Source organism: Mus caroli, chromosome 12 (assembly GCF_900094665.2).
Source record: "Mus caroli chromosome 12, CAROLI_EIJ_v1.1, whole genome shotgun sequence".
Lineage (NCBI taxonomy): Eukaryota > Metazoa > Chordata > Mammalia > Rodentia > Muridae > Mus > Mus caroli.
Genome location: NC_034581.1, coordinates 73,402,384 through 73,417,755, shown reverse-complemented (window position 1 = coordinate 73,417,755; position 15,372 = coordinate 73,402,384). Strand labels below are relative to the sequence as shown.

General features: G+C 47.6%; 1 protein-coding gene across 6 annotated transcripts in view; it reads left to right on the top strand.

The window, feature by feature from the left end:
• The window catches only part of Tmem229b (transmembrane protein 229B), a 44,229-nt gene extending 40,479 nt beyond the window's left edge, over positions 1-3,750 (top strand). For 4 of the 6 annotated variants that reach the window (XM_029484959.1, XM_021179149.2, XM_021179147.2 and 1 more), the window contains one exon: positions 376-3,750. In XM_029484959.1, the coding sequence (XP_029340819.1) occupies positions 394-897 (504 nt within the window). In that variant the 5' untranslated portion in view covers positions 376-393 and the 3' untranslated portion in view covers positions 898-3,750. Of the gene's footprint in view, positions 1-372 lie in introns of all 6 variants that reach the window. The other 2 variants (XM_029484958.1, XM_021179146.2) reach the window with 1 other exon arrangement.
• The last annotated feature ends 11,622 nt before the right edge of the window (positions 3,751-15,372 follow it).

Here is a 15,372-nt window from a genome sequence, read left to right as displayed (position 1 = left end):
AGAGAGAGAGAGAGAGAGAGAGATCTCAGAAATATGAATGACCTGGAGTAGTTGGGGAAGAAATAAGGTCCCCAGTGGTCCTGGTGAGAAAGGGAAAGACCAATGGGTCAGGGCAGCTAACACTTCAGATAACCATAAATATTACAGAATTCAGTAGACATTTCCACATAGTATTTGCGTAGAGTTTCTCAGAAGAAAGCCAGTGGTGATACAGAAGGGTAGACGATAGGGACGATGGTTTGGTACCAATGAGGATGAAGAAAGGGTGAATGATTTGAAATCCCCTCCAGCCTGGTCACCACAGAGAGATGGGGAGCCGGGGGCAGGGAAAAGTACGGGGTGGCTCCCTCATCTGACTCTCTGTATCCCCAGCAGGAGGCCCCAGTTGTTACCATGGCTTCTGCCGAGCCCCTGACAGCGCTGTCCCGTTGGTACCTATATGCCATCCACGGCTACTTCTGCGAGGTGATGTTTACAGCGGCCTGGGAGTTTGTGGTGAATTTTAACTGGAAGTTTCCGGGGGTCACGAGCGTGTGGGCCCTCTTCATCTATGGCACCTCCATCCTGATCGTGGAGCGCATGTACCTGCGTCTGCGTGGCCGCTGTCCTCTTCTGGTGCGCTGTGTCATCTACACTCTCTGGACCTACCTGTGGGAATTCACCACCGGCTTTATCCTACGCCAGTTCAACGCCTGTCCCTGGGACTACTCCCAGTTCGACTTTGATTTCATGGGCCTCATTACCCTGGAGTATGCTGTGCCCTGGTTCTGCGGGGCCCTCATCATGGAGCAGTTTATTATCCGCAACACCCTCCGCCTGCGCTTTGACAAGGACGCAGAACCTGGGGAACCTGCCAGCCCACCAGCCCTGGCCAATGGCCACGTCAAGACCGACTGAGTCAGAAGATTAATATGAGGACCTGAAGTCTCTCGTAGGACCCCATGAACAGAGAAAGAGAGAGACCAAGCTGATGTGGTTACCCCTTGGTTCAGCACAAGCCCGGCCCCCAACTGGGTCTTAGCTCAGTAGGGCAAACATAACCACACATGGTGGGCAGTAGGATGGTGTTAGGGAGTTGGGCAACAGAAGGACTTTGAGACTCATTCGTGGCTCTCAACACATCCTGGGGACTGGGAGCTGGGTGGTGAATAATTGGACATTGATGGATGACTTTGGAAGCAGCAGACCCGTCCTAGCTAAGGGACATGAACTCTGGGGCCACGGGTGAGAGGCAAGGTCTGAGAGGGCCTTGGCTGCTGTTGGGGGCCACCACCCCACCTGCCCCCTGGCTTCAGCTGGGCTTTGGCTGGTTCCATTAGGCAATATTCAGGTGCTTGCTTGCAACCAATACCTCCCCAGGGGCCTCTGAGCTGCAGCCTGAGAGAGACCAAGTAGCCAACTGGGCTGCTTAGTGGCACTGGTGGTGTGCAAAGGCTGGGAAGACTTCCTTTGGCTCCTCTCCTTCTCCCTCTCCCAGGGCCCCACGCTGCTCCCTTGGCCTTCTGGGGGCCCCTGTGGTGCTGGATTCCCACCAACCTTGGGCTTTTGGAGGTTTCAATCCCCGTGTGTTCGGTGGCGTTTCCCCTTTCTCTTATGTTCAAGATATTTACCATTAGCAGGCAGCCCTTTCCTCTGTGTCAGACACCATACCTCCCCTGCTCCCAGCTCCCTATAGAACACAGCAGTGGCCAGAGGCACAGCTCTGAAGTGGACCCCACCTGCCTTGCTGCAGCCTTCCCTCCACCTTCGTCTGATGACTGGGGGGTGCCCTGTCTCCCTGGCCCAGGGATAGTAGTCTGGTGCCCCTTGCCTGAAGAGGTCCTACTGAAAACGCATAGCATCCCCATAATGTACAGCGAGGCCCAGAGGTGTACAGTGGATCCACAGTGGGGAAAAAAGGCAGAGTTTTAGGTCCCATTTGCCCATATGGTTTATTATTTCAGCCAGTTAACCAGTATGGCTTCCTGTGAGCTAGAGGAGACCCATAGAGAACAAGGCAGATACAGAAGACCATGGNAGGCTCTTTAGAGGCCCTTTCCTGGAAAAAGGACNAATCTCACCATAGCCTCAGCTCAGCAGTCAACCCTCAGGGCTGCTCTTCCTGCAACTCCCCCTGGCCAGCTGATCCCATAAGCTTGTTTCTCAAGCAGTGTTAACCCTGTCACACTCATGGGCCTTGTCAGTTTGGTTATTGTAACTTTATCCCATGATGGGTCCATTGCTGGCAGTGGACAGGTGAAATCTAGGCCCCTTCTGATTTTGTCCCCCACTCCTTGAGAAGACGGGGCCATCAACGAGAGGGTAGCATCCCATGAGGCCACCCTGGGACCCTCAAAGGTTGAAATCAGCCCTTATTTCTTATAGACCATTTTCTTAAATGACCACACCACCTGTGTATAGTCTCTGGATCATGCAGGCAGCACCAAGCCAGGGCCAGCAGCAGGGCTGTCCTTGGCTGGGGGAAAGACTTGGAGACATAACCTTCTGTGGCATCTTTTCCCAGAGTGTTCTCTGCCTAGGGTAGAATGCAAAGTGTTTCCCTGGGTAGGCTTCTCAAATCACCAAACACCATTCTGTTGCGGGGGTACTTGTTATAGCCCTAATTCCAGGGCTTTGGGCGTTACAGGGATTCAGGTTTCCAATGGGAGTGGTTGCTTTCCATCTACAGGTGGAGAAGATTCCTTATTTTCTCCATTTCCATATTATCTTAATTACCTGAATCCTAACGCCTCTCCAGGCCACCTCACACCTGTCTTCACAACTGAGGTATCCCAGCATTAAGGCTCCCAATTCTCAACCAGAAAAGGCCATTGGGTGGCCCCTAGGTCTCAGCGCTCCAGATGTTGTCTTGTAGGCATTCCCTAGTACCATTTTTTCTCAAAGCTCTATTAATCCCATGTCAGGAGGGGTTCCCAGAGCAGATCTGCATGCCTGGCCATACTCAGCATTGTGGTCTGCTTTCCTAGGTCCCCTGTTGCTCCTAGGGCCCCTCCTAGGCACAGAACCCCCAGCCAAGGGAAGCTACACCTTAAGGCCTGACCACAGACCTGCAGGGTCAGATCTCACGGAGTGTAGATTTCAGCTCTTGCTTATTGGCTCTCTTCAGGGCTCCAACCCCTTAGTGCTTAGGGGCTCAAAGGTTGGGGGTAATTAAGCCCTTCTGAGCAGTGGGAAGTCTGCTGGTTGTTTATGGAGCTGCCCTCTGCTGTTCTGAGCCCAAGGTAGGCGTTTCGGATAGTAAGTATGCTGTCCTGCATGGTTGAGTTGCTTTGGATGTCTGCTAGGCTTCCAGTACCCTGTCCCCTCCTCATGCTGGAGAGTCACAATGGCCTGTGCTTATTCACAGCAATAATATATAGGGAGCGTCTGTGAGTCCCCTTTGTCCTGATCCATCACTCTTCATGGATCTCCCAGGAGACTGCTGAGTGGGTCAGTTATGTGGAAATCTATCTATGAAGCTCTGGGCTGTGCAAAGTCTTGCCGTAGGAGGCAGGTGAGCAGCCCAGCCCTGAACTATGAGGAAGGCCATGGGAGTGCCTTCCACCCTGAAGCCACCCTTACCTGGAGGAGCTGTAGGCCCCAGCTTTGTAACAGGGCCTATGAAGTGGTTAGGACTGTCTTCCAACTGGACAGCTCTTGAGAAAGGTACATGATCAGTTTGTAAGCCCGTTGCCTGCTATGTCTCCGTTAGTCTGTCTCTCCCTTTTCATAACTGTGCACATAAAATATACTGGTGTTTGTGTTCCTGGACTGGCTGTGACCCATCTGTTCCACTGTGGGGCCCCTTTCCCAGGGCGTACTGGATGTTGGGCTCTTCATATCTATGTCACACCTTCCTGAACCAGGATGGCTGGTGGTGAGGTGGTGTGGCGCTGCCACCAGCCCTCACTCTCTCTAGTCACCTGTGTCCACTCCAATGCTCCCTAACTCCTGCAGTCCCAGGCCAGAAGTAGACATGGGGTCCCAGCAGAATTCGGGCTGCCTATACCAGTCCTGAGATGAATGGCTTTTAGATTGGCAATAGCTTGGCATGTACCATGATTAGAGAAGGCATGGGGGGGGGGCAAAAACAAAACAAACAAGTAAAACTAAGAGGCTTTTGTACAACATGAAAATCATACTTGAAGATTCAGTTCCCTACTCCTTCCTAGCAAATCTACGTTCACTGAGAAGGCCTTTGGAGGATGTAGCCCTTTCCTACTTTGTGAGCTTGGTTCTGACTAGGTCCTCTGCCCCATCCCTGTGATATACTGTACTCCTGATTACTTTTCTGCTTCCAGGAAGAAGAGGGAGAGTTTAGAAGTCCTTCAGACTTAGAGTGAGTTCCAGGACAGCCAGGGTTACATGGAGAGACCCTGCCTCAAAAACAAAGTTGTTCAGTCTGATCTGCTAAACCCAACTGTCTTGGCCCCCATCCATAGCCAGGGCACAGAGCATGGCAGTGTGCTTGTAAGTCACTGGGAAGGCCTTTTGCTTTTATTGGACCCACAGTCACTTGGAAGTATCTATTTCTTCGACAGATGGTCTCCTTATAAAGTGGAACTATAACTGAAAGCACCCTAACAATCATTTGCATGTTAGTAAAAACAAACCTATAAGATAGTTCTTTCAGGGTAAGAGTTTGTAGAAAGAGACAAACGATGAAAGTCTAAATAGAGCCATAGAAAAGAGGCAGGCTGGGTATGGTGATGCATGCCTTTTATCCCAGTACTCAGGAAGCAGAGGCAGGTCGACCTTTGTGAGTTCAAGGCCAGCCTGGTCTACAGATCCAGTCCAGGACAGCCAGGGCTACACAGAGAAACCCTGTCTCGAAGAACAAAACAAAACACGACACAACACAACAAAAGAGCAGAAAAAGAAGGAAAGGAGAGAGAGAAAGGAGAGGAAGCAGGACCTACACTGAGAGGACTTTTCACTTTATACACACACACATACACACATACACACACCATGCATGTATGCGCATGTGCACATATGTTCGAAAGTGTTTGGAGGCCAGAGGGCAACCTCAGGTGTCATTCCTCAGGAATGCTATCCCCCTCCTCTGAGACAGGGTCTCTCATTGTCCTGGAGCTCACGGGTTAGGCTCCTCTGGCCAGGATTAGGTTAGCTAATCCCCAAAATATTGTTTCTGCCTCCCTGGCTCCAAGACTACAAGAGGTGCATCACCAAGCCAGAGTAATTTTATGTGTGTTCCGGAGCCAAAGTCAAGTCCTCGAACCTGCAAGGCAAGCTCTTTATGATAGTCTGTTCCCTGGCTGGGCGGCATCTTTCCTTTCCTTTTCTTTTCTTTCCTTTCCTTTCCTTTCCTTTCCTTTCCTTTCCTTTCCTTTCCTTTCCTTTCCTTTCCTTTTCTTTTCTTTTCTTTTCTTTTCTTCTTTTTTTTTTCTTTTTGGTTTTTCGAGACAGAATTTCCCTGTATAGCCCTGGCTGTCCTGGAACTCACTTTGTAGACCAGGCTGGCCTCAGAAATCTGCCTGCCTCTGCCTCCCGAGTGCTGCAATTAAAGGCGGGCATCTTTTCTTGATAGCTTGCCCCCACATTTTCCCCTTCCAACCCAACCCAAAGGCTAAAGATGCAGGATTCACACAAATGGCCTAGGAGAGCTCACACCAAGGTCTGCATGATGTTTAACAACAACGAAGAAAGTACTAGAACTTGAACTTTTCTTTCCGGAGTGGGCCTCTTTTTCTCTCAAAGTGTGCATTTCCACCCTTGTGCTGGTGCAACTAGAAGAGAAGCAGACTGCGCCTGCCTTGGGAAGGTGGTACAGGAGGATAGAGCCACTGGTCCAAGGTTAGAGGAGCTGGGCCTCATTTAACTGCAGTTGTGGCTTCTATGGCACTGCTGCCAGGCACCAATGGCCACACGTTTTCATTCTCTTCCATTCCAGACGGGCACCATCCTGTCCCTGTTTATGGAGCAGGACTGTTGATACTCAGCCTTTAGCCCTGACTTTCCAGGACCTTACCATGTAAACCAGGCTGGCCTCCAGCTCACAGAGATCCATCTGTTTCTACCTTCCAAGGCCTGGGATTAAAGTTGTGCATCACCATACCTGGCCTGGATTCACCCACCTCATTTCTTCCCAACCCCCTCCCCATTTTTTCTGAGACATCATTTCATTATGTTGCCCTACACTGGCCCAAACTCCTAGGCCCGACCGCTCCTGTCTCAGCTGACAACTGGCACATGGCAATGCTCCCAGCTTTACAAATCTTGTTTTGACTCGAGCAGATCTTTCAAGGAGGATTTGTGAGGAGTCAGGTGATGACTTGAGTTCAGTTCATGTGAGTGCCATTTACAAAGCTAAATGGAAATGTTTGTGAGTAGCAGGATGGGCGTCAGGGGGCTATAATGTAGGCACTATAGAATGCCATCTTAGCCAAGACAAGACAACTGGCCAAAGACCCTTCCCAGTGGAGGAGGTTATGAAATCTTAGCCCCTGGATGCTAGATTTATCCCTGACACCCATTCTGTCCCTCCTACACAGTTTTATTTTTGTCCTAGGCTTTTCTCAATGATCCTATTTTCAACTTGAAGAGATGACTGGGCCTCTGGCTGTATATACTTTCAGAGGGCTTGAGACTACCAGATGAAACTTCTTCGTGGTAAGACAAGAACCCTCTGCCAGGCCCTTCCACAAACTCAAACAGGCCAGAGGATTCGCCATTTTAGCTCCTCAATTCCATATTGGACATTTCCAAGAGTAGGGACCAGGCTAGCAGCAATGATGGATGATCAGGGGGAAGAAATGGTGACAGGGACCCTATCGGTTATGCCATGTACAGATGCTTCTCCATGAGTGATTCTCCAACAGAGAATCACTTGGCTTCAGGGACAGGTAAGGGTACCCAGGAAATACACAGAACTTTGCCATTCTTTGATTCTTTTTTTTTTTTTTTTTTTTGGTTTTTCGAGACAGGGTTTCTCTGTATAGCCCTGGCTGTCCTGGAACTCACTCTGTAGACCAGGCTGGCCTCGAACTCAGAAATCCGCCTGCCTCTGCCTCCCGAGTGCTGGGATTAAAGGCGTGCGCCACCACGCCCGGCTCCATTCTTTGATTCTTTCGGAGATAGGCTGGCTTCTCACTGTCCTGAAAACACAAGTGTTTTCTATGCTTAAGCAATCTTAGCTGAATTTGGAACAAAACAAGGCCAGAACATAGTGGATGTTTAAAGGACCTCATGATGAATGATTTAAAAAAAAAAAAAAAAGCCTACCGCTGTAACAGAGGCTATATTGGAGCTTACTTTATAACCTAAAACTTACAGTGATTCTCCTGCCTTGGCGTCCCTAGTGCTGGGATTAAAGGCATGAGCCACATAACATGACCAACTGATAAGTGGGGTTTGTGTTCCAGAGTATCATAGGCTCTATGGAGGGACCTGAAGCTAGGAATTGTGTTCAGACAACTATCCCAGTCATTGTCTGTGGCCACCATCATGGAGCAATTGACAGACCTGCTCCCTTTTCCGAATCCACTAAGTCCCGAAGGAGACTTGCCAGGGTCTTCTTGGAACTTTCATGCTGGACTGATTAGTTCTTCCAGTTAGTGCATTATCCTGACCTCGGAAAGAATGCCATCTTAGAGTCAAAAAGTGCACAGAAGGAAAGTCCACTGACGATGCATAGCCTTTGCTCCTGCTTTACTCACACCCACAGAACAGGGAGCTTTCTGGTTAAGGATCTTCCAGATGCCGAAGAGGAAAGCTTATTTTAGCTCACAGTCTTGGAGATTTCAATCCACAACCAACTGACTTGCTTGCTTTAGGCCTATGATAGCACAGACCACCATCTAAAAGAGTGCATGTCAGATGAGACCTGTCACTCCCGTGGTCAGGTACAAAGGGTGAGAAAAGGTCAGGTTACCAATACCCCCTTCACGAGCTCACACCCTATGATTAACTAGGCTCCACCTATTAAAGGTGCATTACTTCCCAATACTGCTGATGTCTGAAGACCTCTACTACACAGACCTATGAGGTAGACTTACCTAAATGTAGCAAAGTTCTAAGTAAGAGGCAGGATTTTGCCCAGGTCCTTACAGATAATCCTTCCTAAGGAGTAGGATCAAGTGCCAACAGGCTGCCTGCAGATCCTGGAAGTCCTTGTACTCTTAGCACTTGCCTTGCTTTCTCAGAGGCCAGGCCATGGATTAAGGCCACCAGGACTGAAAGGCAGGCTTCCCTGGCTTCGGCAACCCTTTCTCTCTCAGCTACATGACCATCATTGCTCTGGGATACAAAGAACCTGTGGGTTCTGAGGAGCTGCAAACTTGCAAACATATCTGCCCCACCGGATCCTTTATAAGATGGCTCCAGAGAGCGTCCTGAAGTGATCTAAGTGCTCAGACTCCTTTCCTACAAGCCTGTGGAGTATCAGGGGTCTTGGTAGTGTTAGAAGGTACCACAGAAGGACATGAGTGGTGGATATCACACGTGTTAAGCCAGATGGACTTGAGTTCTAACCCCTGTTCCAACCACTTACCATCTATCTGTACAGCATTTGTGGTGGTTTAAATACGAATGGCCCCATGGACTCATATATTAGAATTCTTAGTTACCAGGGAGGGTCACCATTTGAATGGATTAGAAGGATTAGGAAATGTAGCCTTGTTGGGGGAAGCATGTCAGCTGGGGGGTGGACTTGGAAGTTTCAAATGCCTATGCCAGGCCTAGGCTCATTCTCTCTGCCTGCAGACAAGGATGTAGCTCTCAACTACTCCAGGACCCTGCCTGCCATGCCTTCAACCATGCTTCCTGCTGTGATGATAATGGACTAAGCTTCTAAAACTGTAAGCAAGTCCCCAATTAAATGTTTTATATGAATTGCCTTGGTCATGGTGTCTCTTCACAGCAATAGAACAACAACTAAGACAGCATTTGACAAGGCACTGGGCCCCTTTGGCAGTGCCATTTCACAGATTCGATTCATTTTATTGAGAAGACATACTGACCTTTCCTCTCCAGGCTTAATGTGAAAGTAACCATGGCAGAGGTTCAGTTAGTAAGTAGGGCATTGGTTTCCATTCAGCCCAGCAAGCTGCAACATCACACACCTGTGTTATTAAGCAATGTGTGGGTAAGGTCTTTGGAAGACTTTTCATGTTAGTCCATCGCCTTGTTGGTTACAGAGTGTTCTGCTATCCTAGTATACCCGAGGCTAAGAAGTGTGCTAGGACATGGGACCGTTAACACCCAAACTGACAAAACAAAGCATATTAGTGGAAGGATATTCCTCACTAGTCACAAGACACCACTTTGCAGGAAGCCCTCTTTCCCGTTGGATGTGGTCTTGGTGGGTCCTCGCCTCAAGACTGAACCAGAACAACCAGCGTTGTCCCCCTTCATTGGTGCCTCACTTCAGATCCTAAGCTGGCTGCCTACTAATTCTTGCTATCTGGATGTTAGGACATGTTTGGGTATCTGTTGTTTTCTCAGCTTTTCCCTTAACACTGGGGAGTTCTTCTCATGGGTTCCAAACACAACTCCCTTCTGGTTTACATCAACAGGTAATCTTCCTTGCTACGGTCTGTCTCTCCTCTCTGTATAGCAGCAAAAACTTTCTCTGTGAATGATCCAGATTCTGCCACACACCTCTCTCTTCCTTCTCCGTCTCCTTCTTCCTTTTCTTCCTCCTCCTCCTAACTGAAAATAGATTCTTTGCTGGGCAGTGGAGGCACACACCTTTAGTCCTGGCACTAAGTAGGCAGAGGCAGGAGGATCTCTGTGAGTCTGTGAGTCCAAGGCAAGGCTGGCCTATAGAGCAAGTTCTAGGACAGCTAAGACTACATGGAGAAACCCTCTCTCAGAAAAAGGAAAGAAAGAGAGGGAGAGAGAGAATAGATTCTTCTTTCATACAATACATTCCAACCAGAGTTTTCTCTCCCTCCACTCATCCTAGCTCCTCCCAACCTCCTTTCTCCCTCAGATCCACTTCCCCTCTGTTTCCTCTTCAGAAAAGAGCAGGTCTCCAAGAGACAACAGCCAGGCAGGACAGATATAATAAGACAAGGTAAAAGCCTTCCTATCAAGGCTGGACAAGGCAACCCAATAGGAGGAAAGGAGTCTCAAGAACAGGCAAAAGAGTTAGAGATTCACATAGTTCCACTGTTCTGAGTCTCACAAGAACAAAAAGCTAACAGCAATAAAATATTTAGAGAACCATGTCTGGTGTAGATCCACATAGGCCTCATGCTTGTACCTTCTCTCTGGGAGCCCATGTGAGTCCTGCTTAATCAATACAGCACGCCATGTTCTCCTGGTGTCCTCCACCCCTCTGACTCTTATAGTCTCTCCTCCCCCTTTCCACGGGGTTCTCCAATCTAGGAAAGAGACCCTATGAAGACCTCCAATTTAGACTCTCCACATAATGTCTAGCTATGGCTCTCTGCACCTGCTCCCATCTGCCAGTGGAAGCTTCTCTGACGATGACCAAAAGCACTGATCTGAGTGTAGCAAGATATCATTAAAAAACATTGCATTGCATTGACATTTTTTTTTTTTTGTCAGTTGTGTTTTGTTCTACCCTTAGCCTTTGGGCTATACAGTCTCAGCCTCTGGTTCCTGGTCATCCAGGCAGTGTATGTCATGGGCTCCCTCTCATGGGGTAGCCCTCAAGTTAAACCAACCATTGGTGGGCCATTCCCAGGTCTTCTGTGCCACCATTGCCCCAGCACAGGCAGGACAGATTGTGCAGGGGTGGGGGTGGGGAGGATGTGGCTGTTGTGGTTTCTCCTTCTATAGCCTGCAGACTATAGAAGAGACTAGAATGTAGGGGTGAAGACTCCAAGCCAGCTAGATCCATGTTCAAAGAGCTGAGTGGAAGTTGTCTTCAGCAATGGGACTCTGCTGGCAGTCCTCAGAGGGTGACCTTCTGTCCTAGCATCAGCCTGGGCTGTCCAGAGATCTCCTCGAGACTTCTTCAGCCAACAACTCACCCAAATGTAACTCCTCCTACCACTGGAAGTCTTGCCTGGTTATAGAAGATGGCCAGTTTAGACTCCATATCCTCCATTACTAGGAGTCCTCACTAGAGTCACCCTCATGGATTTCAGGAAGTTTCCTCTGTACTAGGCTTCCACACCACTACCCAAACGCTCCCCCCCCCATTTCAGCTGTCTCTCTCTCTCTCTGCATTCTCTTCCTTAATCCCTTTCCTTCAACCTGATCCCTCCCTCTCCCGTCTCCACCCACCCCCAGTCCACCCACAGAATCTATTCTATTTTCCCTTCCCAGGAAGATCCCTCAATACCTTCCTCTTTACTTAATCTTTCTGAGTCTGTGGGTTGCAGTTTGATTATCATTACTAAAGCAAATACCCACTTTAGTTATTGGTATACATACCATACTTATCTTTCTGGGTCTGGGTTACCTTATTCAGGATCATTTTTTTTTTCTAGCTGTATCTATTTGCCTGCAATTTTATGATGTCTCTCTTTTTTTTTTAACCCGCTGAGTAATACGCCATTGTTTAAAGGTACCACATCTTGTTTACACATTCTTCTGTTGAGGGACATCTAGGTTGTTTCCAGTTACTGGCCATTATGAATAAAACCACAATCAAATAGTAGAGCAGTTATCCTTGTGGTATGATGGAGCATCAGGTATATATGCCCAAGTGCACACCTCACTTCTAAAATATTTTTTGTTGTTGATATTTCTAGTTTTTGTGCTAAGGTTTCACATCATCCAGGCTGGCCTCAAATTCACTATGTCACCAAGAAGGACCCTGGATGCTTATTCATCTTCCTTTTATCCCTCAGGTGCTAGGGTTACAGACGCTGGGCTGGGATTAGAGGTTCACGGCACCATACCCATTTATGTGGTACTGGGAACTGAACTCAGTGCCTCACGCAGGCCAGGCAAATACTCTAAAAACTGAACTGCTTGTGCAAACCCATGTAAAGAACTTTGTCTTCTGCCTTCATCTGTTTAGCCCTGTGCAAACCCATGTAAAGAACTTTGTCTTCTGCCTTCATCGGTTTAGCCCTCAAACTCTCTTCCTATCTCGTGGGCCATTCTTGTAGCCAGGCTGTTCTCACCCAAGAGAAGGAGACCAGGATGAGAGAGTGCTCTTTATGAATCTGAAGTTTTGCTTGAGCCACACAGACCCAGCAGGGGTGGGGGTGGGGCGTGACTAGAAGTCTAAAGAGGCTGTCTCAAGCTGAATGAGCAGGGGGTTTATAAAGGTAAAAATCACAAGTCTGGTACTTCCCACTGACAGTAGCTATTGTGGCTGTTCCCAAGCATGACAGGATATGGAAATTTTTAATAAGAATAGGACACAGTTGTGTCACCATGGTATTTGTGTTTGATCAAGGAGGAGAGCAGAAAGCCTTGCAATCACAGAAGCAGAACAAAGGCAGGTGAGTTATAAAGTTCCTATAAAGTACTATGTATACCTGCCAACCAGCCTGAGGTTAGGTCAGGATTTAGTAAATATATATAGCCTTTTGTTTAAGAACTATTTTATTTATTATATGTAAGTACACTGTAGATGTCTTCAGGCACCAGAAGAGGGAATCAGGTCTTGTTACGGATGGTTGTGAGCCACCATGTGGTTGCTAGGATTTGAACTCAGGACCTTCAGAAGAGCAGTCAGTGCACTTAACTGCTGAGCTATCTCTCCAGCCCCAATATATATTCTTTAGCATATATATATATATAGTATATATATATATAGTATATATATATATACTTTCATGTGAAGCCTCAGATCTCACCACTCTCCCACAGACCTGACACAGTCTATGCTCTGTTGCTCAGCATAGCTTCACCTGCTCCAGAGCCAGAGCTTTGGGCTAACAGCTGAAAGCTAGAGAAGTACTATCTGTGTAACACCTAGATCTTTCAAATTTTACAAATACCCCAGGATACAGACTGATCCCTTTGGAATTAATCCAATTTAGCTGCTGTCTTTCTCCACACTGGGATTGATAGGAGTACTTTAGATGCAGGCTGTCAAGGTCAGCTAGTCCCCAGCATCTCCTGCCTTTCTCATTGGCAACTTCTGCAACGGGGTGAGCTGCCAAGCATCAAGGTGGGAGGTGGGAGCCTGTCTGGACCCGTTAAACACTGAAGGGGCAGCTTTTCTTTGGATCCCTTTAGATGTGAAAGCACAATGACATTAGATGTTATTTTTCTGACTTTCTCTCAATCTGTTCCCCCAGGATCTCATGCCTGCTGACCAGCAGGACCAGATGGCACAGGGTACTGGAACATCTCACTGTGCCTGCCTTTGCATCCTAAGAGATACCTCCTCATCTTTCTGAGAGGCATGCCTGTACATCCCTTCCAGTTATTTGTGTCATTTTTTTTCTCCCACTAACTCTGCTGAAGGCACCTGACCCAGTCCTGGCTTATATTCCATCCCCAGAGATGATAACTGAGGCTGCTTTTGTTGTCTAGAAGGTACCAGGACGAGGAGAAGGGTGACAGAGGGACGGAGAAGGACTAGGAAGGAGCCAGGTTGTTTTGTATTCGTGGACGCTTGCCATCAGCCCCCTTCCTCAGACATTGCTGTCTGCATCCCATGTGCCCTGAGAACATCTTGACTGCCGAACAAAAGATTTGGTATCCCAGACGTTGGGCCTGACTTTGAATTCCAGGCCCCTGACTCATTCACTGGGGCATGTTATATAACCTGTCTAGGCATCATCTAAAAACGGAGCTAATAATAGTCCAGCCTCTCAGAGACGTGAAGAGATTAGCTGAGACAGTGATTGTCAAGTGTGTGGCATGCAATGTCTGAAATCAGGAGAAAATATTCTCTCTCTCTCTCTCTCTCTCTCTCTCTCTCTCTCTCTCTCTCTCTCCCTCTTTCCCTCTCTCTCTTTCCCTTCTGCCCTCCCTCCCTCCCTCCTCCCTTCCCCCTTTCTGTATGTATGTATGTATGTATGTATGTATCTGTCTGTCCGTCTTTATTTTTGTCTGTCTATTTCTCACTATCTATCTATCTATCTATCTATCTATCTATCTATCTATCTATCTATCTATCTATCTATCTCTGAGACAGGATCTCACTTGGTAGCCAGGTTGGCCTGGAACTCCACTCTATAGACTTAGACTAGGCTGGCTTCAAACTCACACAGATCCTCTTGCCTCTGCCTCCTGAGTGCTGGAATTAAAGGCAAGCACCATCATGCCCAGCGAAAAAATTCTCTTTTATCTTGTATATTTTGTAATTTCTGAGCCAATATGTGAGTTAGACCCTATTAGCAGAAGTGCTATTATTTTTATACCTATGAATATATGTCATAGGGATATAGAAAGATTCCAGACTGCCTTACATCCATCCTTCCCTGGTGAGACAGGCAGGGCATATATTATATGTAAGTCTTGCTACACTGAGGACAAGCTGAGGAGGACAGAGGAATACTCAAGGTCATACAGTCTAGGCTGTCAGTACTCTGATCTGTGGGTCATCTGCCCCAGGGACTTCTCCTATGACACCTGACTCTACTATACCCAGTCTCTTTGTTCTGTGAATTTTACATTTTAAAACATGAACTACTGGGTCAGCAAGATGTCTCAGCAAGTAAAGGCACTGACCACTGAGCCTGACAACCTGAGTTTGACCATCCTTTGACCTCCACATCGTGCATATTATGACATTGAACCCTGCAACTGCACCCCAGCTAAATAAATAAAAATGCAATTTAAAAAATGTAGAGCCTAGGCGGATGGCTCAGCAGTTAAGAGCACCAGCTGCTCTTAGATCTATTCTGGAGGACCCAGGTTCTATTCCCAGCACCCATATGGTGGCTCACAACTGTTCATAACCTCAGTTCCAGGAGATTTGACACCCTCTTCTGGCCTCCGTGAACACCAGGCATACATATAGCGTCCAGAAGTACACGCAGGCAAAACACCCAGACACATAAGACAACAAAACATCAGTCTAAAATCTGAGAGTGAGCTACTGCATAGCCAAGCTTTCTTTTTGTCTTTTTGAGTGTGTCTGTGTGTGTGTGTGTGCATGTGCGCGCATGTGCATGCAAGGATATGTATTTCTGCATTCTGCACAGATTTTGTTTTTCCCACTTTAGTATCTGGTATGCATTTCTCTGTATTGAAATAGACAACATCGTTGCCTTTAAATAACTATAGACCCTTTCAGGATCTTAATATATAACCTAGTCAGCTTAGCTACTACCCAAGTATTAGGTCTGCAGTTTTGCACTGCTCTAAAACAACACTTCAGTCATTCACTTTAATCTTGGTCTTGGGACTGAGCAAGCACACTGATTTGAAGTAACTTGTTTCCTGAGCCTTCCCTGACCCCCGCTGGCTGGCAGCCTTGGGAGAGTGCCTTTCCAAGCACTTTGACTCTGTAGTTGTTTCCAATCAGCTAATCAATTCAATTAG